A 27,618-nucleotide genomic window follows, 5' to 3' on the forward strand; every position below is an offset into this window, starting at 1 on the left:
TTCTCAGGGAAATTTTCACCACAGCCTCCACCACACTCTTGGAGAGCGAGCTAAAGACACTGCGGATGCACTCTAGCCCGTCCCTGCACACAAGGCATCCTCTGTGCTGTGTGAGATGTGCCGCACCCCACCATGTATGAGGAAAGCATTGCTCTTCGTGCCACGACCGTGCATGTGAGAAGGGACAAAGTCCGATGCAGTGAAGGTAATCCGATCGGCCCGAAGGATCAATGACCACAGATGGACCGAATGTGCCCAATTAAACAATGCGCAGATGGAAAGGGATGCAAATGGACTGAGGGACAACCGACCAGCTGTGGGTTTCAATATTTTTATATAATTGTTTTTAATACCATGTCGAGGCTCGTGGAAGAGCTAACACACAGAACATATAACAAAGCAGGAGACAAGAGGGGTGGGAGAGGGATGGGGTGGGGTACACAGGGTAAACAAGATGGTACTACAGGGACTTTCAGGAAGGAAAACAGGGAATTTGAAGGAGGTGGGTTTGGGGTGGATTAACAGGGAAGAAAGGATCAAACTTTTGGATGGGGGAAGACAAGAGATGGTGGTGAACAAATGTTTTGAATCTCTGAGGGAGGAGTGGGATTGAAGAAAGTGTGGGAGTTTGTTACAGATGTGGAAGAAAAAAAAGAGGAATGAAAGAGTGAAGGTGAGCAGTGATTCTTGATTTTGGCAGTTTCACCACAAGGGGCTTTTTGAAAGACCTTTTACACCTTGTGGAAATATAGGAGGGGGGGGGGACAGATCACAAACAGAGCAGGGGGGGGAGACGATAGAAGACAGAAAGTCCACCGACCTGCCTCTGGTGAGAAAGCGAGACACCCAAAGACTCAGCTTCATCATGGGAGATAGCGATGATCCTAAAAGCCTTGGTTTCCACAGCATGAAGTTGATCTAAGTATGAGGCAGGACCACCACCCCAGAGGGGAGAACAGTACTCCATCACACAGCTCGTACACTACGTAGCCAAAAGTATGTGGACACCCCTTATAATTTGTGTATGGTTATTTTAGCCACACCCATTGCTAACAGGTGCATAAAATCAAGCACACAGCCATGCAATCTACATGGACAAACATTTGCAGTAGAATGGGTCATACTGAAGAGCTCAGTGCCTTTCAACGTGGCACCCTCATGGGATGCCACTTTTTCAACAAGTCAGTTCGTCAAATTTCTGACCTGCTCGAGCTGCCCCTGTCAACTGTAGGTGCTGTTATTATGAAGTGGAAACATCTCGGAGCAATAACAGCTCAGCTAAGAAGTGGTATGCCACACATGCTCACAGAATGGGACTACCGAGTGCTGAAGCGCGTCACGCGAAAAAAATCGTCCGTCGTCGGTTGCAACACTCACGACTTTGTTCCAAACTGACTCTGGAAGCAACGTCAGCACAAACACTGTTCGTCGAGAGCTTCATGAAATGGGTTTCCATGGCCAAGCAGCCGCACACTAGCCTAAGATCACCACGCACAATGCCAAGCGTCGGCTGGAGTGGTGCAAAGCTCACCATCATTGGACTCTGAAGCAGTGGAAACCCCTTCTCCGGATTGATGAATCACGCTTCACCATCTGATAATCCGACAGACGAATCTGGGTTTGGCGGATGCCAGGAGAACGCTACCTACCTGAATGCATAGTGCCAACTGTAAAGTTTGGTGGAGGAGGAATAATGGTCTGGAGCTGTTTTTCATGGTTCGGGCTAAGCCCCTTGGTTCCAGTGAAGGGAACTCTTCATGCTGCAGCATACAATGACATTCGAGATTATTCTGTGCTTCCAACTTTGTGGCACCAGTTTGGGGAAAGCCTTTTCCTGTTTCAGCATGACAATGCCCTTTTGCACAAAGTGAGGTCCATACAGAAATGGTTTGGCGAGATCGGTGTGGAAGAACTTGACTGGCCTACACAGAGCCCTAACCTTAACCCCATCAAACACCTTTGAGATGAATTGGAATGCCGACTGCGAGAAGGACCTAATCACCCAACATCAGTGTCCGACCTCTCAAATGCTCTTGTGGCTGAATGGAAGCAAATCCCCGCAGCAATATTCCAACATCTAGTGGAAAGCCTTCCCAGAAGAAAGGAGGTTGTTACAGCAGTAATGGGAGGGGGGAGGGGGTCCAACTCCATATTAATGCCCATGATTTGGGAATGAGATGGTGGACAAGCAGGTGTCCACATACTTTTGGCCATGTCGTGTATATGAAGAAAAAACATGCAATGGGCTAACACCCAAGCCTGAGGCCTGAGAATCTGTGCCGTTTCATGGAATGGCGGAGCATTATTTTATTGGGGTCGAGTTAGGCCAGCTGTCCAGCCAATGGGTGTAAAGCAGTGGGGTGGAGTCAGAGCAGCCGAACACTGACCCATCTATAATATGTGATATTTTATAAGTCCAAAAAGTGCATAACTGTGAAAAATTGACGAAATGCCCTGAAACTCGAACTTCTTCTGTAACTTATCATAATAAAATCATGTACGAAGTTTCAGTTGAATATGTTAAAGGGTATGAGGAAAAGTCAGAAAAAAACACAGGTGGGATGGACAGATGGACAGCAAACCTATAGTCCCCTCCGATTAACCGGTAGGGAACTAATAAATCGGCTTTGTGATGAAGTATCCTGCTGAGTTGAAGCAGATTAAACATTCAAAAGCAAATTTAACATGGCCCTTCTCTTCTGCAATTTGTTTAAAGCCTGCCTGCCTGCGTACGTCTGTCTCTCTCTGATGTAGCAGTCTTCACAGACCGTTGGCGCCTCTAATGCAGCTTTCTGAACAAGGGTTATACTGGGTAGTTTGCCATTGCCTTCCCAGCGTTAGTGAAGGCAGGAATTTGGAACTTGGCACAATGGTGTCGGCGATAACTCGTCTATTCTTCGCAAAGAACAGAGTGGGGCCTTACACGTACACCAACGAATGCCGAAAGATGGGACATCCTGTTTAACGCCCATCCAAGGGACGCATTAGGGTGATGGGCTTGGGATCCAAGGGTCCTGAGTTCAAATCGCGCTCGGCTGTTGAATCAACACCAGGTGGGGTTGACTCAGCCTGTCATCCTTCCGAGGTCGGCAAAATGAGTACCAGTTTGCTGGGATGATTGAGCCATTCGAGTCGCCTGTGTCGTAGTGGCGACCTGTCCAGGATTGTGCCCAATAGCCCAGGAGACTTTAATAAATCATTCTGCAGCTTCGAAACTTGGTTCAGCATGTGATGTGTTTCTTTTATAAATCATTCTGCAGCTGTGAAACCAGCTGCACTTGATTCACCACTTAGCAACAGTTTTCCTCATGCCATGGATAAAAAAAAAATCACTCAGGGCAATAATAACCGAAAACAATAGAATTGATTACGACTACACCGAATGCAGTGTTGATGCAGAGATAGGTACAATACAGTAGTGTACGCGTTGCGTGTCTCAGTTAGGCCTGGGTCACATTTGCTCTACGGCGAGGATACGTCGGCCATACGCCCTCTGAATTGACAGAAACGTGCGGCGGCCGCAGAGAAACTGAGGTGGCCTCAGTGTGGCCCTACGCCGTTTGGCTATATTTTACAGGCCGTAGGATCGCCATGGAATTAGAGCGCGGAGTCATAACTTTTTTTCATTGCTACGTTCGCCGTAGCAATTCGACAAGCCAAGCTATGACGTAGATGTGTTCCACGTCGACCGTATGTTGGGCGTACGGTGGGCTTGCGTTATTCGTGCAGCTGCCATAAGCTCTTCTCAATGAAAAATGAATTTTCCCAACCCCAAAAAATTACGGCGGCTGCACTATTTCCGCGGTAGCCGTACGGTGGCCTTGCGGTCTGTGTGACTACCTGCGGGCAATGCAGGGTCGACGCACGGTTCCCCTACGCCCGCCATGCACCTACGTGCGGCCTCCGTGGTAGTCTGCGTCGACCATGCGCTACCGCTAGAGATCGGAGTATAGGTGTTTACCTATACCGTGGTGCCCCCAGAATCCCAATTTAATTCGTTCCAGGAGGCTGTTCGGATTGCAAAAAGTTCGGATTCCAAAAATATTTTCCCAATAAGAAATAATGGAGTGAATTAATCAGTTCGTGGACCCAAAGAAAACCCACTTTCAAGACACTTTAAACTGAAATTACCCATGTATAAGATAAAATAAGATGAGTAAATGACCTTCGGTGGCAGTGTATTGTATGTAAACTGGTACAATCACCACATCCAAAAGCCCACACAGGCTCGAGCTACGGCCTGGGTTCCGATCGCTCGCGCACTCTGCGAGAGCGCTGCCCCCAGGGCAGCTCATCAAACATGATGCCCGCAGAACCACAATCACTTTCATCAAACGCACAGGGCTGACGTAATCATGGATATTCCAAATTACAACTGGTTTTGCTGTGAAATTCAATCCTTGCCCGACAGTCCGTCACATCACGTGATCGGATTGCTTTTTTGTTATTAATTAAAACACAAGATGATTAAAAAAAGAAACATCTCAAATGAATGTGAAAACACGAGGTAAGGCCTGTCACATTTGGCTCGGTGGCCGGACGGTCTACAAAATGTCCGGGCACTAGAAATTGTAAAGCGGCCGCAGTATTTCCACGGTCACACAATGTAGCAGTCACATATGTTTTTAGCAGCGTCTCACGTAGCGAACGCTGCTCATAGAGAGCTCGGCGTTGCTGTTCTTCTTCTTCTTATTGTTCTTCTTCTTCTTCTTGTGAAGACAAAACCTTAATCTCTCGGACTCGTCTCTTGTATATACAAAATCCGGATCGCCTTAAATACTGAGCACATGTACACATCTTCACATAGACGGTGCCTTTTGAGAGCATCTATCATGAACTTTTAAATATATTCGGACATTTGCTTTATAGTTTTGAAAATTTGACGTTACTATTTAAAGATTATTCCATTTATCGTATTGTTATTTCGTAAATACATTATATATTTCGTAAATACACGATATATCATAAATACATTATGACAGGTTTCGCTATTGGCTTAATGAAGGCATGTGCCGAAATATCGGAAGTTGTTGTTGTTTTCAAAAAAAAATGTAATTATTGTTTTTTTTTAGCCAACAAAACCTTTAGGTTTTGGACGCTGCTCTTGGATACATTTGTCCTTGTTATTTTTCGGGTAGCCGCACGGCGTATTTATAAACTATGGAGACCGAAAACATGGGTGTGCCGTACGGTCTTTGATTTGATGTCGCACGGTGACCTTAGGGCGTTCCTGCGGCGGCCATAGAATTTTGAAGGCAGACGCAAGGTGCGCGCAAGGCGACCGCAGGGCGACCCTAAGCTGAACGTGCGGCCAGACGGACGGTAACGAATGGGTTAATTTTTTTTGTTTGTTTGTTTGTTTTTTTACCAGTAGAGTTCTTTTGTTTCGGCTTGTCGAATTTCTACGGCGAACGTAGAAATGAAAAAAGTTATAACTCCGCGTTATAATTACACGGCGACCTTACGACCTGTAAAATATAGCCATACGGCGTAGGGCCACCCTGAGGCCACCTCAATTTATCTGCGGCCGCCGCACGTTTCTGTCAATTCAGAGGGCATACAGCCGCCATATCCTCGCCGTAGAGCAAATGTGACTGAGGCCTAAAGTATCGATCGACACACGAGAGATGCTTTCACGAGGACTTCCACCAACGAACTGAATGAACAAAGCACAAAGATGCGGCTCGAACAGGTGGGGGAGACACGTGAACAAACATGAACGCTACGTTGTGTTCGTTTTTTAAAATGTATTAGGTTTTTAGGGCCAAATTTTCTGGAAAAAATTGTTCGGATTCCAATTTCTTCAAACAATGGAGCGTTCGGATTCTGGGGGCACCACGGTATATTATAGTTGTAGTATATTCAGTTACATATACTGGTATATTTTTATTTCAGTAAAAAAAAAGAACTGGTATATATACCCACTTGTTACCATCCGTCTGGCCGCACGTTCGCCTTGGGGTCCCCCTGCGGTCGCCTTGCGGGCACCTTGAGGCTACCTTGACAATTTTATGGCTGCCGCAGCGACGCCCTGAGGTCACTGTGCGACATCAAATCAAAGACCGTACAGCACCCCCACATTTTCGGTCTCCACGATTTATAAATACGCCGTGCGGCTACCCAAAAAATAAAAACATATATGACTGCTACATCGTGTGCCCGTGGAAATACTGCGGCCGCCGTATAATTGCTAGTGGCCGCAGATTTTGGAGACCCCCACGGCCGCCGTGGCAAATGTGACCTAGGCCTTACCACCTGCACCACAGCACCGATTTGCAGTTTTATATATATATATATATATATATATATATATACATATATATATATATATATACATATATACATATATATATATATATATACATACATATATACATATATATATATATATACATATATATATATATATATATATATATATATATATATATGCACATATACACATATATGTATATATATATATATTGTTGTGGTTGACGAAATTCGCAAACCACCATTCAGGTCCCGTAGGTGAGATATCTCTGTAAGTATATGTGTAGTTAGCCCAAACCCGTTGTTTAGAGGGAATAAATGTCATTCATTCGGGCTGCGACCCTTTTAGATAGTCGTTTTTCTTTTACTATCTTTATTTTGGACCAACCGCCATTACTACCACCACAACCACCACCAACCGCATCTCGACAACCACAGCCACCTTCTCCAGAACCGCCTTCACAACATCCACCTTCTCCACAACCGCTTTCACACACCAACCACCAACCGCAACGCCGCTTCACAACGACAACAACGCCAACAGCCACGACCATACCGTCACATCTCGCTCTCGCAACCATCGCATCACCGCCATTCCCGCGCCGCTTGTGGGCAACGATACTGGACTCGTACAGGGCGCGCACCGAGCAGCGGGTGCAAAAACACCAGCCTTTCCGAGAAATCGGATCAAGAATGATTCACGCCCACTTCTGTTCCGTCCTATCAGCGAGCGTGGGGCGATTTGGCCCCGCCTCCAGGCGCGTCGGAGTATAATCGCTATATGCAGATTCGCGGATCAAGAATGATTCACGCCCACTTTTCCTCCATCCAATGGGGGAGCGTGGCTCCGCCCCCGAGCCGTTCCTGATCCAAAAATCTGCATATGATTTCTCCTGTCGGACTATAAAGCGCTGAGCGCGGGGCGAATTTGGGAGAGCTGAGAAGAGGAAAGAGTTGAGAAGAGGAAAGAGTTGGAGAGTTGTGGCGGCGGCGAAATCAGTCGAGAGAGTGTCTGTCGGGGTCCGGAGAGGCTGGAGAAGCCAAGAAGCTTTGTGGAGGTCTGCGCTCGTGTCAGAGTCGGGGAGCTGCGGAGAGGGGAGGCCGGGAACGCGGTCGAGGTCGCAGTGGAGTCGCTCGTCGCGGGACCCAAGCCAGCTCGATATCCTCCACCCCCCGAGCACCAACAACCCCCCCCCCACTGTTTCCCCCCCCCCCGCGCTGAGATAGTGTGAGAAGGGGGCCCCGTTCCCACCCCATTCCAGGCAGTGCCAGCGAGGCCCGCGGAGTCGGGGCGCCGCCGCCATTTTGCGGCTCATCACCAGACGGGTAGGCTCGACGCGGTCTCGGCCCCAGGCCCGTCTGCCCCCTTATCGTTGAGGGTGGCCCCTTTTTCTTTTGCTTTGAAGTATATGTGTTGTCGGCGCCGTCTGTGAAGTAAAACTGTGTAAGTGTTGCCGTGTGCTCGCGTAGTCGGTAGTAGATCTGCATTGTGTCTCTTTTGTTGCATTTGCTTTTTGTGCAGAATTGTCGTGTTACTTTTACATTTGCTTTTGGTGCATAATTGTATATGTGTGCTTTCCGTTTGCCGCGGAATAAATGTGCTTTATGTTGAACTGTTTCTCCCGTTTCGCTTCGTCTTTTCTCTAATTGAATCTCCATCTTACTCCACGTAAAGGGTTGGTCGTGGGCTAAATACGCCCGATAATTAATCGGAACCGTCGAGGTTGACGATAACACCGCTTGGTTATCCCGATAGTACGGAACGGGTCGCTTAAAGTGGCCCGTGTCCGAAGTCGACCTGCGGCGAGGTGCGATCGCCCGGTCTACCCTCCGTGTGGGTACTTAGGTAGGTCGAATTTGGCGAACAACTATATCCCACGCGGGGGGCCGATTGGCACGATCGTGGTGAGGCCGAAAGGCCCACCCGTGACTAGTTCTCGGCTTTAGTCCGAGAGGGTCACGACGGGATTGTCCGTCCGGTGGGCGACGTGCCGCGATTAGAGTTACGTGGCCGCCCGCACGCCGGCGGGCGCGAATCCGCAACAATATCTATATATATCTATATATATATATATATATATATATATATATATATATATATATATATATACATAACTAAACTAAATGCTACTGATATGTCAAAACTCCAAGGTTCCCTTATGTGTTGGATCTAACACCCAGTCCCTTCCAAAACCACAACAATACTTTGGCAAACTTCAAAATATATCAAAAAACACACACACACACACACACACACACACACACACACACACACACACACACACACACACACACACACACACACACACACACACACACACACACACACACACACACACACACACACACACACACACACACACACACACACACGCACGCTAGAACAGCTTCAGGAGTAAAAATGGAATTCTGCATCGTAAAGTCGAATATTGATATACTACACTGTGATTGGTTCTGGTTGTCATGCAAGAAAATCAGGAAATCATGAAAGAACACCTGCATAAGTACTGTACTATAAATGTACAGGTAGTAACATCAATTTAGTGTGGTGAATACTCTGGCTCCTGGAAAGGAAATATCAAATGCCAATCGTATAGAAATCAGTCTCAGCTAGTGCATGCTACTCCATGTGGCACATTGCAGAGCAACGTCATGTTTTATCAGTAGCTGTGTGGAAGACTGAGGATACGCAAAACTGGTACTGTTAAAAATGGATGTGGGGGAGGAAGAAAGCCCAAACTCTCCAAAAGTGATGCGAGTACCCCACAGTACGTTCTCTACATGATAGATAACAATCCAACAAAAATCTTGCAAATGACCCGACTGCAAGTATGCGTGTTAACGTTTCTTCAAGAACAGTAGGTACACCAATACATGAGTGCAATATGGTCTCAATGGATGTGTAGCTTCCCAAACACCCCTGCTGTGGGAAGGTAAAGTCAGCAACATATCCATTGACAATATGTGGGGTTCACATCTTGTCTCACCATATACTGATCAAGTGAAAAAGGTGTCTCGGGAAACTTGGCTTCGGGGTCCAAAGAAATAAAAACAAAACCAAACCAATGCAATTTCTCAAGAGCAAATGAACTTGCACCAAACTCTGGAAAATTATTTATTTTCTCATGTGCACGTGAGAGCAACAATTGAAACCAGGCTCACCTGTGAACTCGCCATCAATGGCCAAAAATTCAGCTTCATCAATGGCTTGGTAAATTACGTCCAGGCTGTCTTTGAAATCTACATGACATGTAGGAAGTACGTAGACAAGATCAGATTTCGGTTTTATTTTGAGATCAGAAAAAAAAAAAAGTATTTTTCTCCGACAGCAACACCAAAAACAGTATCAAATGACAGTGGCAGCGTCAGAAAATCTGAGACTGAGCGCAACACAGCAGCAGCTCTAATGTCGTGATAGAAGCAGCAGCAGCTCCAATGAGGAGTAGCAGCAGCAGCAGCGGTGGCTCCAAAAGGAAGCAGCAGGAAATGGCAGCAGCAGCAGCAGAAGGAAGGGCCTCAGCAACAGGAAGGGCAGCAGCAGAATGGCAGCAGCAGGGACAGCAACAGCAGCAGCAGCAGGAAGGGCAGCATCTGCAGCAGCAGAAGAAAGGGCAGCAGCAGCAGCAGCAGAAGAAGGAAGGGCCTCAGCAACAGGAAGGGCAGCAGCAGGGAGGCAACAGCAGCAGCAGCAGGAAGGGCAGCAGCAGAATGGCAGCAGCAGAAGAAAGGGCAGCAGCAGCAGCAGAAGAAGGAAGGGCCTCAGCAGCAGGAAGGGCAGCATCTGCAGCAGCATAAGGAAGGGCAGCAGCATGAACGACAGTACTGGTCGCCTATTACGGCAGGTCATATTTTAAACAATCAAGGGGCAAAGCAAGTTGGCCTTGAAGGAAAGTAACGGCGAATCATCACGGCCCCTGCTAAAAGGGCGAATCCGCGATTGTTCGTGAGATCGGTCGCGATGCCTCCATCGCTCGAACTCGTCATCGCAATCAAACCGGCGTCGTACTCACTTCTCCGGGTGATCTCCATGGCGGAGAGCACGGCGCTCCGAGGTACGTCCTTCTCGCCCTCGGTGACCGTACGAGTCCCGCACGTGGTAACCACGCGGGAGGGAAGCAGCGAGCTCACCGGTCTGCCCCCAAAAAAATCACCTGCAGAAAGGATTCACGGCACGCGATACAAGCCCACCCGTCGTCCTGGGGCGCAAACACCGCGAGTCTCTAACTTCCTCGAACCCTGTAACCTAGATACGTTCCCGCGCTCGGGAGCGCCAAACGGGCGAAATCCTCGTCCATTCAAATAGCTCCAGATGATCTCCTTGGCGCTTTCGTTGGGATTTTTACCTCAAAAAAGGGAAAGCAACGGCTACCCGTTAAACCAGTCACAACTTGCTTTCATAAAACTAGGAAAAAATTGTCGTTACATGTCCAGGGAGATCACAGATCGGTTTATATCGATGAAATCTTTGCATTATTCCCTATTTTGACGATTCTGGGGGGTAAAACTTCGACCATTTTGGATACTACGCGATATTCCCTTTAAAATTATTTCCAATCTGTGAGAGATTGTTAACACAGGGCAGAGGGATCGATGGCGGATCGGAGAAATAGTGTTGGTTGATAAGGAAATCGACGAAAGCTAAATAAGGAAGTAAGGAATTCATCGTTGTCCATTTTGAACGTCGACTGAACAGGATATTATATAAAAATCATATACAGCTTGACAAAAAGAAAAACTTGACATTTACAAGTCTCAACGTACGTGCTTCTTCCGGGATAAAAAAAAAAAAAATTTTGATCGTGGTTTAAAACCGATATATTATTTTTTTTTGTTCACTCAATAATTTTACTTAATTTTATAAGGAAACATACATTTTTACTCAGGTTAATATTCGTTTTGTAATCGATGCCTCATTTCAGTTGCAGAAGCTAAGCAGACGTTTTTTTAAAATATGAAAAATACAGGTTCACAGTCGAACTAAATATCTTGATGATACACCTTAAGTAACAATACGTTTAAAAAAAAAATTAGCACCACAACATTCACAAGTAAAAGAGTGTAATGTATTCAATAAACAGGGATGTAAACTCTGAAGTGGGAACAATCCAGACACGGGCACAAAACGGCAAAGCACCGGAACATGAACGGGTCACGTGACTCTCTTTGACCACGCCCCCCCCGGTGCACCCGTGCACGTGTTATCAAAAACCACTGATACGTCTCAAAGAGGTCAAAAAAAAAAAATTCATAAAATAAATCACAAGACGGTGTGACGATGTTTTTCAATTCGGAACGATAATAATTTTGTGCACTTCAGTTTTCACGCATTTTAATTAAACACGTACAATTAAATAATTACACCGGTTTGGCCATCATGTCTGTAATAATATCCTTATAGGTCAATATGTTTACTTTGGGAGACAACAGGGCTGAATTTTAACCCCGTCCTCTCAATACAATTGCTCCATGTACTCATACATAGCAAGTTGCTGATGCACAAGCTCAAATGAGCTAAGATCCTCGTCTTCTTAATGATGACGTCATAAAAACGAATATGACGTCATTGTGATGTATCAGGTTTGCGATAAATTATCTGTGCTAATGCCCGGCTTCATTCCCGTAAACAAAATTCAAACTGCTTGCCGAGTTTCGGAGATAATTGTATAGGCGATTTCCATTAGCGGCGATATTATGACGTCAACTTTTTTTCTCGGAAGAATTTCCAAAATTGGAGATGGTTTCTGCCTGTGTGTGGGCTTTCTGCATAATCATGGCAAGTTTCACGAAGATCCGATAAAAACTCTGGGTTGTGAAACAAAAAATGTCAAAAAATAGGAATGACGTCATAAAAATTGATGTGAAGTCATAGTGATGTATCATATGTGCGGTAATTCATCTCTGCTAATGCCGTGTTCAATTCCCGCAAACAGAATTCAAAAAGCTTGCCTAGTTTCGGAGATAATTTTTTAGGCAATTTCCATTAGCAGAGATATTTTGACGTCATAACCTTTTTTCTAGGAGGAATTTTCAAAATCGGAGATCGTCACTGTCTGCGCAGGGTATTTTTTACATATATATGCCAAGTTTCAGGAAGTTTCGATGAAAACTGGAGGCTGTGAAACAAAAAAGTCCACAAGAACAACAACGTGAGTAAGACTTAGAGATCCTCCACGAGGATCTAAAAACAGGTTGTTGGGAATTGAAAGTGGGTATTTATTTATTTATTTATTTTTTACCAAACGTGGTGAAAACGTTTTTCGAGATGTTGGTCAGTGACACAAAAATACACCAGAATACCGACATAGTCGTCCATGGATGAGGTGGTCTTGCAGACTGTTCAGCACTCATCTCAAATTATTTACTTGTCCATAACATTCTAAGAAGAGAAGATTCACCTCAATGATGGTAAATCACTAAACGAGCAGAGATCGATCAACATGACATGGCCACGACCTGATGGACGAGTCACTTCATGTGACTGTGCTCGACATTGTCCTGTATTCACTCCAGGCTGGACAATCACATGACAACATGGCATGATTATATTATATTGCTGTTAGTGGTTGTTAAATATAGCTTCATTGTATGATATATTTTTCGTTTTCTTTGCACTGCAACTGGTAAAATTTATTTATTTATTCATTTATTTTTGTTAACACACGGGGAAGCCATTCAGCCAATTATGTCTGTGCGATCACACTAATTTATCTACACAATATCCAAGGAAGAAAATGCAAAAAAAAGTTTTAATTAATGAAATAAGTTTTTTTTGTTTGTTTGTTTTTGTAGTCTTTGTATTTTTTTTTCTTCCCCTCAGGGGATGGGGGCATGACCTTGGTTAAAAACACATCAACCACACAACCCCCCTTGACAAGTCCCCCACCAACAGCACTCCGTACACATGCACACAATCACCCATAAATGCTCAAACTACCTAAAAGTCTTATCAACATCCCCATGCCCCTCGATCACCATAACTTCCAGGTACCTATCAAATTTTAATTTAAACTTATCAACTTTTTCTGCTGCCACTACCTTTCCAGGGAGGCCATTCCATCCATTAACTACTCTGAGTAAAAGATCCCTGCCTTGCTACCCTCTTAACTCTCCTCAGATTTACTCTCAGGCTATCCCTAATTAGGAACCGCAAGAAGAAGCACAAATACAGTCTTCATGCAATCAGCAAATGATGCATGATGACCGTTTTACCCCCATCACAACATTTTACAACAAATGCATTACATTATCTTGGAGGCATAATTAGCAGAACTGCATACACAAGGCTTCTTCTGGTCTGGGCTATTTACTGTGTCTCCACTAATGTCATGAAGGTGAAATTTTCAGGTGTATGTTGAATGGGAATTACTGTATTAGGAAGAGTATCTTGCAATAATCTTACCAGAATATTATTGGTGTAATCATCATTATCATCATAATCATCATCAATCATCATGTACAATGCCCGACACAGAGCGTTCTTGCTGTTCTACAGGCGATTTGTGTTTTATGGTGTTCAGGTATATCGTTCAATATAAACAAAGGTTTAAAGATGTATAAACAAATTCCAGGTTTCACATCACCCTATCGAACACATTACATGAGTTATTCGTGCCTGTTGTTTGTGTCCTTTGTAACGTCCTTAAAAACAGTAAGTTTCTTGTTTGTAGTGGTTTTCAATTTTGTTTAACTGCAAGACAGATAAATAGAGTACAAATATTATTTAACTCCTCTTTGCACATGTGCTATCGGGCTGAATTCAGAGCCAATGTACTGTAAAATGAAAGATATGTCTTTCTATTCATGTTCCGATTTGTATTCAAAATAGAGCATTCAATTTACACAAGTTGTTCCTCAATCATGAATTGATACGACAGACGGACGAATGGACAGACATGAACCAATCGCTTAACCCCACTTTTCATTTCGCATGTGGGGGGTAATTACAGCAACCCCCACAACAAATCTACAACTCCCTTCCACTAAGAAATCAACATACAATTGTTACCATTGCCACATCATCATCGACAACAATAATGTCAAAACATGTCATCATGACAATCCATAAAAGGATTGTGGTGTCATTCCTACATTGTTTGATTGTTTTTTGGGGATTCCATCCTGTCATGTTTTTCGTTTGTTTTTTTTTTGTTAATGTCTTTTTCTGACTTTGTATTACACCCCTGCCTGGGTTCGAATTTCGACCCAGCTATGAACTCTTATCCCAGTGTTTCATCAGGCAGGGTGAATCATCAATGTGTGTGCCGTTTCTAGAGAGACGTTAAACTGGGCTTCCCATCTGCTGGCATCAGTTCGTGTACATTAAAGATCCCACGGTGTCCTTTGCGAATACTAGGAGAGCTGTCGCCAGAATCCTGGCCAATTTCAAATTTCTCCCCTGACTACCTGAGTCAGAGTCGTGACCCAACCAGGATTTGATCCGAGTAACTGCTTTGGCAGCAACAACGCTCTGTATGGGGCATGGTACATGATGATTGATGATGATTATGATGATGATGATTACACCAATAATATTCTGGTAAGATTATTGCAAAATACTCCTCCTAATACAGTAATTCCCATTCAATATACACCTGAAAATTTCACCTTCATGACATTAGTGGAGACACAGTAAATAGCCCAGACCAGAAGAAGCCTTGTGTATGCAGTTCTGCTAATTATGCCTCCAAGATAATGTAATGCATTTGATGTAACATGTTGTGATGGGGGTAAAACGGTCATCATGCATCATTTGCTGATTGCATGAAGACTGTATTTGTGCTTCTTCTTGCTGTCCATAATTATGTTGTAATTGCAATTAGTCGGTCCTACTTTTTATGATGCTAGTCCACGATTAAAGCACCTGGAGCATGTTGTGGGGAATGGATTGGTGGTGTATGTCCAGAATCACTGTTGGTGCACTGTTGGTTTTGAAGTCAAGGAAAAGACCGAACCGAGTGCAGTCAATATTGATGAATGAATATGCTTCTCTGTGCTATGAAATGAACATTGAACATGCTGTAAAACGTTGAGGTTGTGACCTGTTGTGTTGATGATCAATAAGTCCAACAGTTTATTTGATATATTTTTATTTTCAATACTTCATACAGCAATCCAGAGAGGATCGTCAGTGTTAATATTTATGGAGTAAATGAAAAACTAGATTTGAAAGATCTGTATTTGCCAATAATGTGCAACTGTGATATCCATTAATCGTTAATGTCGAGCAAATGAAACGGGTTAGATTCCTTATTGGCAATGGGTGAGGATGCAGAAAAACTATGTTTGGTAAAATAAAAAAACAGCATTTGAACATTCACAACAGCAATGACAATTGGGACTATTAATATGACAGCAGATTTTTAAAAGAGTTGACATGAGTTTGGCTTGTGCAGTGTGTGATCTGAATTCTTTCCTCACATGACGCTCTCATCCAGGTTGATAGGACAGCTCGGTGGTAGCGCAGTCGCCTCAAAGCTGTCTCATCTTAGTTCAATTTTCTGCACAACTATAAACCTTCATCCTTGTCATTAACTGGCAGGACATTACATCAACGAGCATGGCGTTGTGCAGAAGCCATGCTAATCTGGCTGTCCCATCAGCCAAAATTGGCTGAAGACATGAAAGATCCCACGGATCATGTGGGTGAACCATGGAAAAATCTTATAAGATGGTGCAGAAGTAGTGTATTCCCCATTGAAATGTTTACTCTGGCTTTGATCCTCAACTATAATTTGGGTTTGAGTTTGTAATCGGAGGAAGATCAATAAAAAATCACAAGAGGTGGTGCTAACATTGTACAGCAATTTAGTGAGGTGAGCAGTTTTGGTCACCACAACTCAGGAAGGGCATAGATGCCATAGAGAGGGTTCAGCGCAGAGCTACTAGATTGATTCCGGGCCTAGCTAGACTCAGCTATAAGGAGCGGTTGAAGGAGATGGCTTTATACACTCAAAACGAGGTGGTTACCAGGAGATATGAGAGAGATGTTTGAGATAATGAAAGGTGTAGATAAAATAAGTGTAGATGAATTATTCAACAGAGTAGACAGGGATAGGACCAGGGGCCATAGCCTGAGAATAAAGAAGAGGAGAGTTAAGACGGTAGTAAGGCAGGGGACTTTTACTCAGAGAGTAGTTAATGCATGCAATGGCCTCCCTGGAAAGGCAGTAGCAGCAGAAACAGTATATAAGTTTAAATTAGAATTACATAGGTACCTGGAAGTTATGGAGATGGAGGAGTATAGGGATGTTGGCAGGACTTTTATGTAGCTTGAGCATTGATGGGTGATTGTGTACATGTGTACGGAGTGCTGTTGGTGGGGGTCTTGTCAAGAGGTGTTGTGTGGTTGATGTTGTGTGTTTTTTTTTTACCCAAGCCCATGCCCCCTCCCCTGGAATAAATAAATAATAATAAAAAAAATACAGGACCTTAAATATCCCACATTGTCTTTCGACAAAGAGGAGGCGAGTTATTGCTGAGACCCTGAACAGATATCAAATTCCATGTACTGTATCAGCTCCAACGTTTCTCCTCATGGGTAATGGGGCTAATTCATCATCAAATTGGAAACAAAAGGGGCTAATGCATCATCAAAGGATTGGTTTTGGAGAAATTTACAATTGTGACAGACAGATGCACTAGCATATGATAAGTTCCCCCAGAACATAGTTCGATGTTTAACCTTCGCCATCGAAGATCGGAGGTTACTGTTTTCACTCCTTTTTGTTTGTTTGTTTGTTTGTTTGTGAACAGTATTACGGAAAAACTCCTCGACGGATTTCGACGAAACTTGGTTGTTCGGGTTAGGTATGGTTCAAGGATCATGCCATTAGATTTTGGACTTGGTCCCCCCCTCCAAAAATAAAATTGCTCGAGAAAAATTTTTTTTTTGCATTTCTCCATGTTTTAAGTGATTTCCAACCCTCCCCCCCCCCCAAAGGAAAATTGAGAAAATTTTTTTTTGCATTTCTACATGTTTTAAGTGATTTCCAACCCTCCCCCCAAAAAAGAATTAGAGAAAAAACTGTTTTTTTTGCATTTCTACATGTTTTAAGTGATTTCCAACCCTCCCCCCCCCAAAAAAAAATTGTTAGAGAAAAAAAAATTTTGCAACTTTTTTTTTCAACAAAATTTCGATTTCTCTTTTTTTGCATTTCTACATGTTTTAAGTGATTCCCACCCCCCCCCAAAGGAAAATTGAGAAAAATTTTTGCATTTCTACATGTTTTAAGTAATTTCCAACCCCCCCCAAAAAAAATTGTTAGAGAAAAAAAAAATTTGCAACTTTTTTTTCAACAAAATTTCGATTTCTTTTTTTTGCATTTCTACATGTTTTAAGTGATTTCCACCCCCCCCCCCCCAAAAAAAATGGAGAAAAGAACTATAACTCTGTCAGCACTGTTGACATCATATTTAATGAATAAGATATAAGGTTCACTTGAGTGACACAGCAGTATTGGCGGCGGAGGTTTTGCACTCTCCCGAGTGCTCCCCTCGAGTTACTCATGTAATTGTGTGCGGGTTTTTTGGTTATTTACTCAATCTTCATTTTGATTTTCGTAGGTATTTTGTTCCACTTTTACAATACCACTGTTAGGGAGGAAGTCCTCGTTTACATTGTCGTAACGACCATTTAGAAACCATCGATAATTAATTAAACAGAGGCCAAAAAAAAAGTCTTGTGTCCGAAACCCATCACTTTCTGTACCCAACACACCTAACTGTCCCTGGACTCTGTGTCCTTTTCTCCTGACAAGGTGGAGAGCTTGTTGTCAAACCTCGACTCAGATTCTGCAACCGGTCCAGACGGCATCAGCCAACGTGTCCTCAAAGCCTGCTCTTCTGCTCTTGCTCACCCTCTCTCTGTTCTATTCACTCCATCTGCTTGGAAATCAGCAAACATTACTGCACTGCATAAAAAGGTACAAAAGCAGATCGCTGCAACGACAGACCAATCAGCATTCTCCAAATCATCAGCAATGTTATGGAATCCATCATCGCTTCAGACATTAAATCCTTCCTCTTCTCCAATGGCTTGATTTCTGATCATCAATTTGGTTTCAGACCAGGTCACTCTACCCTGGATATGCTGCTTCTGCTCTCCCAACAATGGATGGAGGTCCTCAATGCCAGACATGAAATCAGAGCCAAATCCCCAGACATACCGCGTGCTTTTGACATGGTCTGGCACCCTGCCCTGCTCACCAAACTCTCTTCCTATGGTATCCTCGGCCATCTCCACTCATGGCTCGCAGACTTCCTCTCCTGTCTCAGTCAATGTGTGGCCCTTAATGGAGTTCTTTCATCCCCTCTTCCTGTCCAGACTGGAGTTCCTCAAGGTAGCGTTCTGGGCCCTGTTATTTTTCTGGTTTTCATCAATGATCTCTCCGACTCCCTGGAAAATCCTCTTTATCTCGATGCTGATGACTCCACCCTCTGTCGTACCAACTGTCAGCCTTCTGGTGCTGCTGCCTCTCACCTTTGGAGTGAGATGGAGCTGGTAAGCAGGTAGGTGAACAAGAAAGGTATTCTCAGGAGGATGTTGTATGCGGATGATCCAGTTGCTGTGGCGGAGAGTGGACAGGAGATGCATGAAGTACTGGGGTAGTGGAAGAAGGCATTTGAGAACCACGGGCTGAAAATGAGTATGGAGATGACTGAGGTGATGTGGGTTGGGCAGCAAAGAAAAAAATGAAAATCAGTTTAGAAGGCAGAGAGATCAGACAGAGAAATAGGTTTAAGTATTGAGGGGCAACAGTGACCGGGGATGGTAAGTTGGAGGCGGAGGTGAGGAAGAGGATTCACATAGATGTGAATGTTTGGAGAAGGTTGGAGGGCAGAAAGAAAGATATCAAGGAAATAAAGAGAGAAAGATATGGTGATTTGTGTGATCCTGACTGACCTCTGCATTCTCAAAATGGTGGCATTGACAGAGAGATAACAACAGAGGTTGTTGCAAGAGCAACTGGGTTAGGAGGATTGTGGAAGTGAAGAAGGTGGATAGAAGTAAGATGGATGAACTGAAGGAGATTGTTGTGCAGATGAACTTGATGATGGGATTGGTAAAAAGCCAGTTGGGGTGGGCTGGACACTTAGTGTAGATGGAGGAAAAAGAATGGCAAAGAGAGCGGATGGGTTGAGAGAGAAAGGTCAGAATAAAAGAGGGAGACCGTGGTTGAGATGGGAAGATTGTGTGAGGAGGGATATCAGTCAGGTGGGGTGGTTGGAGAATGGAGAGAGAGGGCTGAGGACAGCGGGAAGTGGAGGAGTATTGTGGCTGAGGTCGGGCAGAAGTTTGGTTCCATTGGACCTCACCCTTTATAAAGAGAATCAGATCAATTTTTTTTTCTCAGATCCTTCTTACTGCCCCCACATCCATCACCTAGTGAATCTAAGCAAATAAGCTGTTAGATTGAATGAACAAGTACCAAATTCTGGGGAGAGGGTGGGTCCACATGCTATGTCTTCATTTTTCTTTCCTTTTTTAAAGTCCTGTTGTGCAAAGACAACAAACAAGTATTTAAAGAAAGTTATTGAGACAACAAACAACTATCCCCTTCCCTAAACCTCCACCCTACATCCCATGCTACTTCCCATGGGGCCTTCACTATCCAAGAAAAGTTTGGTCACGATCAATTAAAGCAGTTAAATAGATGGCCCTTCCCTCTATTCCAAATTCCTCTCTTCAATCTCAAACAGTATTAAAGCTAATAACTTAATTTTTCATCATCACTCATTTCCAAGTTTGGTGGCCTACACTATCACTGTGGCCATTTCTCAATTGGCAGACCCCGATAGAGAACCTCCCTTCAACCTCCCCCCCCCCTCCCCATCTCTATTTTACTCCACATTGTCCCTCATTATGTGTGCTAAATTCAGTTGTGATCACAAAAGTCTTAACAAAGATCTCCCTCCCCATTCCCATTCCCTCCAACCATCTTCCCTGAAATCGCTACCCCCTAACTGGGTTAGGAGGTTGACCCCATGACGCTCCATTGATACCATTATGTCTGAAAGTTTGGTAGCCCTACAATTTTACATTCTCAAGATATACAGTTAGATATATGGGAACGGACAGATAGTCAAACAGGAAAATGGAGTGTGACAATAATGGCAGCTTTGTGTTTAGATCAACTATGTCTGTTGCAGTCGACTGCTTGACAAATGCGACCCCTCGTGGACCAATATTTGACAGAGATAGCGCAGGCTTGTTGGGCCAAATGACCTCCTCCTGTGTCAAAGTTCCTTTTGTGTCCCTGTTTATCAAATACAAACAGGGAAGTTGGAATAAATATGGTAGCAACACAGCAGATACAAAATGTACAAAATCGGAATTGCAAAGTTTGCTTTAAGCCCTCTTCACAGACAGCATTATCCGAGGCAGAAGGGGCATTTTATCATCGGTATCAGCAAATACCAACCTGCTTTCGACGCCATATCTGGGGACCCTGTGAAAACAAATGCAAAACTCGAACAGCATTAGGTAGAGCACATACCTTTGCCAGACTGAAGTTTACATTTTGTATCCCTCTGATAGGTCAGATCTGAATCCAGACCTAAACCAAAATTGAATCGGCTTGTTCGTGTCACATACCCAACTCATCCACTGAGTTTTGTGATAACATGTCCATAACTTTTTGAAATATGTTGCATTTCGTTTTTTGCCCCAGCTCTCAATGGTGAATCAAAAAAACTCCATTGGGACCATACTCTGTGCAGAGCATTGGTACTGCCTTAGCAGTCTCCTGGGCGATTGGGCACAATCATGATGGGTCAACACTCCGACACAAAGGATACTCAAATGCCTCAATCATCCCAGCAAGCTGGTACTCATTTTGCTCACTTTGAAAGGATGAGTCGATCCCACCTGGTATTAATTCAACAGAAAAGCAGGGTTTGAACTCAGGACCCAAGGAACCAAAGCCCACCACCATAACCACTAAGCCAACACCAAGCAACAATGAAGAATCACTTGAAAAATTCTCGTATCCAGATCTGGATTCGGATCTTCACCAAAATTGAATCGATTCCTCTTTGTCACACACACACACGCAACCTGTCCTCTAAGTTTCATCCAAGTCCATCCATAATCTTTTCAGATATCCTGCTCACAGACAAACACACAAACAAACTAGAAGGGCACTCGGTAGAGCACATACCTCCTCCATGCAATGCCTGATGCACGAGAACATATCAGGCCCAATACATTTTTGAAATATCATGCTATACAGTCCTCAATCGTTTTTGGCCAAATCTCTCAACGGTTAAGAATCACTTTAAAAATTATCAGATCTGGATTTGGATCTTCACCAAAATTTAATCATTTCGTCCTTGTCACACATCAAGCCTGTCCACAAAATTTCATCCAGATCCGTCCACAACTTTTTGAGATATCCTGAACACAAACAAACAAAGACAGACAAACAGACAGAAGGGGGTGAAAACATAACCTCCTTCAGCTTCGTTGGTGGAGGTAAAAATTAAAAAAACTCTCGTATCCAGGTCCGAATCTGCACAAAAATTGAAGCATTTCGTCCTTGTCACTCCCATCCTGTCCACCAAGTTTTGTCCCAATCAACTGATAACTGTTAGAGATATCATGCTATATATAGTTTTGGCCCTATATATCTCTCAATGGTGAAGAATTATTGTATCAGGATTCAGATCTTAATGAAAATCGAATAAATTAGTCCTTGTCATACACCTAACCTGTCCAGCAAGTTTCATCCGAATACATCCATAACTTTTTGAGATATCCTGCTCACAGACAAACAGACAGACGGACAAACAGCGGTGAAAACATAACCATTGCAATCATTGTTTGTAAAAACAGGCGGGAAACTAATCACTACACACACAGAAGGGTAGAAAAGCATTATCAGAATAAAAGAAAGTGATTGTAAAGGAAAACAATTTGTTCATGGCACCTTTTGTTATCCTCCAAAGTGATGTTACGTCATGAAATCCGTCAACTCAAAAATCACACATCTCACTCATTTCAGAAAGGATGCTAACATTATTAACAACAGGTCTCAGAAATTAATCCAAGCGAGTGATAGGTGCAAGGCCATTTCCAATATCCACAATGATCTGGCCATTTCCTTAAAATCGTCACCTTGCTAAGACCTTTGTCAGGACTGTTACTCATGTTCTCTTAATCCTCTATATATTTGCATCAAAGCAATGATGCCTGTTGGTTGGAGATAAGACCTGCAGCTCATCCCCATGAGAGTCCAAAGCAATTCATCATCTCCTGCCAGCATGATATGCCCGATACAGCTTCTGCGCTAGCATGGGAATTCGAAACGCGCCTGTGACACCAGGTTACAATGGTTTATGATCACAAGGAGGCCTCTGTGATTGCTTTATTTTTAAAGTGACAAGATATTATGTGATAAGTTAATACCACCAATGGAGAGTGCGCACGCTTCAGAACATCTTAAGCAAGATCCATTCTATGCAACCGTATGATTGCAACCTTAATAATCCATTAGATAGATGATAGGAACAGGGTGGCCCAAAATATTTTCAGGTTGATGAGCAGTGATGTTTGTATATACATGTTTGTGTACCAGGGTTTATTTTAAGGGAATTTTAGAACTGCACAAATCTTTGAGGCAGGTGACATGGCCCAGTGTTTGAGATTCTCTGAGTCTGAGAAGCATTTGTAATGGCTATTTTTTAAACATTTTATAGATTTTAAGTTCCTTTGTATCCTTTGATAAGGTACACAACACAGGATGCCACACTGGAGTCTATAAAATTAGAATATATATATATATATATATATATATATATATATATATATATATATATATATATATATATATATATATATATATATATATATATATATATATATATATATATATATATATATATATATATATATATATATAGTCATATAAACACAGTGTTTTAAGTTTTAACCATGTTAGTATTTGACAAAAATTTTAAAATAAAGTACTAATCAGCATACACTTGTGTATGTAAAATTAATAATATACTTCTTGTCATATAAACAGTAAATAAAGGTACTTTTACTTTTCAGTATCATGGTCATGCATTGACTTCTTGTTTCTTTATATATGACATTGGAGTTTTTATAATACATTTTAGTGCTTACAGTTTTATTTTTCATCTGGCTGGCCAAAATTTATTCTTGTTTCTTTATATATGACATTGGAGTTTTTATTATAAATTTTAGTGCTTACAGTTTTGTTATTTTTCATCTGGCTGGCCAGATTTTTCATCTGGCTGGCCAAAATTTATTCTTGTTTCTTTATATATGACATTGGAGTTTTTATAATAAATTTTAGTGCTTTCAGTTTTATTTTTCATCTGGCTGGCCAAAATTTATTCTTGTTTCTTTATATATGACATTGGAGTTTTTATTATAAATTTTAGTACTGCACAAAATTGGATTTAGACCTGCACAAATTGATTTAGAACTTCACAAATTGATTCAGAACTGCACAAATTGATTTAGAACTGCACAAGTAGGGGTCTAATGCACGTTAAAATAAACCCTGTTGTGTACATACATCGCATTGTATATCAAGACAATGTTGTAAAAACAAACAAACTGCCGAATGCATTTTTGGACACGGTGAGTAAGTTGCTGCTTTATACTCGTTGTTAGGCTTATTATACTTTATACTCGTTGGCATTGGAGTATGCGTCATCATTTTGGGGGTCACGGAATTACAATACCAGATATCATGATTGGTGCATTCATGGGGTATGCGAACTTCCGCTCGTCTGCTACATATGTGGGGCATGGTCCCAGGATAGATTGGGTGAACTTGAAGCCACTCATTGGAAAATGGAAACCGTGTTTTTCCAAAGGCTCCAGGATTTCCTGGCCACCCCAAGGTGGGCAGACAAAATGTGTGCACACCTTTACTCTAATAATAAGTAGTTTTAATAGACCAGGCTCAAAGGCATGGATGGGGTTTGATTGTGAATCGTGAATGTGGGGGGTGTTGCGGAGCAGAAGCCGGGGGAGGAGGGGGTATTAAATCATAAAAGAAGTGGGGGGGGGTAGCGAGGTAAATACAGCCTTATGGGTCTTACTGTGGATCTACCTATTTTATTGATGTGCGACCTTGCACGTATAGCCACAAAGCCGTGCCACACCAAAGTGAAGACTCAGTAGCCTTTTCCAAAGCATTTGACTCAATTTTCATTCCACAAAATACTATTACTTACAAAATCGAAGATTTTCAAGTATATTGGTAAGTAGATTTTGTTATTCTGTCTGTCTGTCTGTCTGTCTGTCTGTCAATTAATCGTGTACAGGTTACAATTCTAAACCGATCGTTACGAAACTTCACCACGTGGTAGAGTTTGTCATAAGCAAGGAGCTTATTGTTTTTGAGGTCAAAAGGTCAACGTAGGTCAAAGGTCAACAACTAAGGAGAGATTTCTAAAATCCTCAATTTTCATCCAATTAACTTAAAATTTGAAGAGGATTTATATTTCACATAAATTGAATTGAACCAGCCAATTATTTTTGAGGTCAACATTGACCAAAAGGTCAACATAGGCCAAAGGTCATCAACTTAGGTGAGATTTTTTAAATCCTCAATTTTCATCTAATTGACTTGAAATTTGAAGATAATTTATATTTCAGGTCACTGAATTCAAGCAGCCAATTATTGTTGAGATCAAATTTGTTTTAAGGATTTTGTAAGTATCGTGCTCTGCATGACGTTTTCTTCTTGCTTTCTCTTTTATTACAGTGTTGAAGGCTGCTGCTGGAGCTTGTACAAAATACATGCAACGATGACATGAACATTAGAGAACAATCACCACCAGACATTAGATTTTCAACCTAGGATATCCGAGGATCGTGAGCTAAGTACACAGATGGAAATGCCAAGCAGGCCAGCCAGATGAAAAATAACAAAACTGTAAGCTCTTCTTCTTCTTCTTTTGGCTGCTCCCGTTAGGGGTCGCCACAGCGGATAATCCGTATGATCCGCATTGTGATTTGGCACATGTTTTACGCCGGATGCCCTTCCTGACACAACCCTGGTCGCCTCTTACGACACAGGGATATGGTACACCTTTTTTAACCGGGGTATACACCGGCCCAGTACACAGGTACTCATTTCGCCGATCTCGGAAGGATGACAGGCTGAGTCAACCCCCTGGTGTATTAAATCAGTGGCCCAACGGGGCTTGAACTCGGGACCTTTTGGATCCCAAGCCGCTGCCCTAACCACTGTGCCAACACACCAGGCTGTAAGCCACGCCAACACAAATAACAAAACTGTAAGCATAAGTGAATAACTCTGCATGATATTTATATAAAAATTAATGACAATTTATTTTATGATTATTTATCCATAAAATGCGAAAACATTGAAAGACTAGAACGGGCACTCAGTAGAGCGCATACCTTCGCCAACGCTTCATCCCCCGCCCCCCCCCCGCCCCCAGAAACCGTTGATTGTGAGGGTATTTAATCCCATACCATATCTGCCATCTCATATGTGTTATGATGGCTTAAAAACATTAAATTTCCTGCTGTTTGACACTGATTCACGTACATTGTACAATTTCTGTATGAACTCCCTGACCTTTTTGGGTGTTGGTGTCAAGTCAATCTGATGACAACTGGTCACATTATAAGATATTATTTTCTGGCATTTTAGGGGCATTTAGCACACACGAGTTTCTGTTTTTCGAAATAAGTTATTTATTGTGAACAAACAAACATTCATTGTACAAAAATGACGATTTTGACCTTTTCATGACCTCGACCTTGACCTTTGTACTCTTAATTTTGTAATTGGTATTAGAGTGTGGGGAAAAGAACAATCAACATTTTGGTGTTGGTTTCATGCAAATCGGATGAGAATTGACCGTGTTATGACTAAAACCGCACATTTTGCAATGTCGTGACCCCCCTGACCTTTGACTCCCAACCGCTAATAAGGGATATTAGGTCATTGTGTCATGTCACATATCACAGGATGGGGCATTGAATTCTGAATATTTTGGCATTAGTTGCATGCAAATTGTATACAAATTGACCGTGCTCTGGTAAAAAGACGATTTTGACCTTTTCATGACCTTGACCTTTAACCCGATCGCTCCCAAAATCTAATCAAATGGTCCTCAGATAATAACCAATCATCCCTCCCAATTTGCTGCGATTCAGTTCAATACTTTTGGAGTTATGCGAATAACAAACAAACAAACACACATATTCACAAATAAATAAATAAATACACAGCGATCAAAACATAACCTTCGCAACAAAGTTTGCGAAGGTAAATATGTGATCAAAACAAGAGATTTTAGCTTCATTGCTAAGTCTTATTGCTATTACAATAATTGGGAATTAATTCATTTTTTCTAAGTTGTGTGTGTTTGCAGCTAAGAGAACATCTGATTTAAATATAACATTTTTGAAGTCAGGGGAATGAGGTGTAGGTCAGGGGTATGGTGTTAAATTTGAAGTCCATGGCCTAATTGGTAAAAGTTTAATTCTGTTTATACCCAAAAGGGGTATACTCGTTGGTTAAAATAATTTCTTCCAACCAGGGAGCCCCCTACAGGGAATGGAGGTCAACCCTTTTGCCTCGATCAAAGAGCAAATTGGATTTGAGATGAAAAATAATTAAAATGTTGAAATCACAAAATGTACACTGGAGAATGGTTATTGCTATCATAAATATGATACACAAGCTTGGCCGAACTAACGTCCTCTCCAAAGAGAAATCTTCTTTGATTGCAAAGAAATAAATCAACGCTTCTTCATCCATTTAGGACTTGCAGTACAAGCCGTGAGTTTGTTACCGCTTCATCTGTTCGTTCCAAGGAGTTGGGCAGGTCTGTTCAAAACGACTCGTACTTGAAATGTGAAAATAATCCTAAACGACTTCTTTAACACTGACTCACACTTGTTGAAATTAAATAACAACCCTGAAATGACCCACACAATCAGTCAAATACTCATAACTTCAAATTTCAGAAACAATAGTCCATGCCACTTTAAAAGGAAATTTACAACTATTTTTCAGCAACAACAAAAAAAAAAAAACAATACGGATGAATAAATTTAACTTATTAAATCAAGTGAAATTAAATCTATTTCATGTCAATAATTTGCTCGACTGTGGATCAAGTTTAAAAATTTTTTACGAGGTCACCATAACCTTGGTGTAATAGTATGAGGGCCTCTGTAAAGTTGCTGCAAAACTTAGAAAACACTAAACTGTGGTTGAAAGTGCACGCTAATGACAAAATAGGACAATTCAGGGTCAGTAGTCGGAACAGATCTTCATATGCTCATTATGACTCACATACCGAGCCATTCACTGAAATCGCAACAATGCTCTAATTTTTTAGAGG

General features: G+C 42.4%; 1 protein-coding gene and 1 long non-coding RNA gene across 2 annotated transcripts in view; one reads left to right on the forward strand and one right to left on the reverse strand.

Annotated features, from left to right (window-relative positions):
* The window catches only part of PARN (poly(A)-specific ribonuclease), a 285,191-nt gene extending 274,216 nt beyond the window's left edge, over window positions 1–10,975 (reverse strand). Inside the window, exons 1-2 of the mRNA XM_085885374.1 lie at window positions 10,263–10,975; window positions 9,415–9,492 (exon numbers count right to left, since the gene is read on the reverse strand). Of these exons, the coding sequence (XP_085741500.1) occupies window positions 9,415–9,492; window positions 10,263–10,281 (97 nt within the window). The 5' untranslated portion in view covers window positions 10,282–10,975. The remainder of the gene's footprint in view (window positions 1–9,414; window positions 9,493–10,262) is intronic.
* Window positions 1–27,618, forward strand: part of LOC147034568 (uncharacterized) — a 275,792-nt gene that overhangs the window by 198,579 nt on the left and 49,595 nt on the right. The window lies entirely within an intron of this gene.

Source organism: Eptatretus burgeri, chromosome 1 (genome assembly GCF_056783735.1).
Source record: "Eptatretus burgeri isolate ZD-2024b chromosome 1, Ebu_testis_v1, whole genome shotgun sequence".
NCBI classification, from domain to species: domain Eukaryota; kingdom Metazoa; phylum Chordata; class Myxini; order Myxiniformes; family Myxinidae; genus Eptatretus; species Eptatretus burgeri.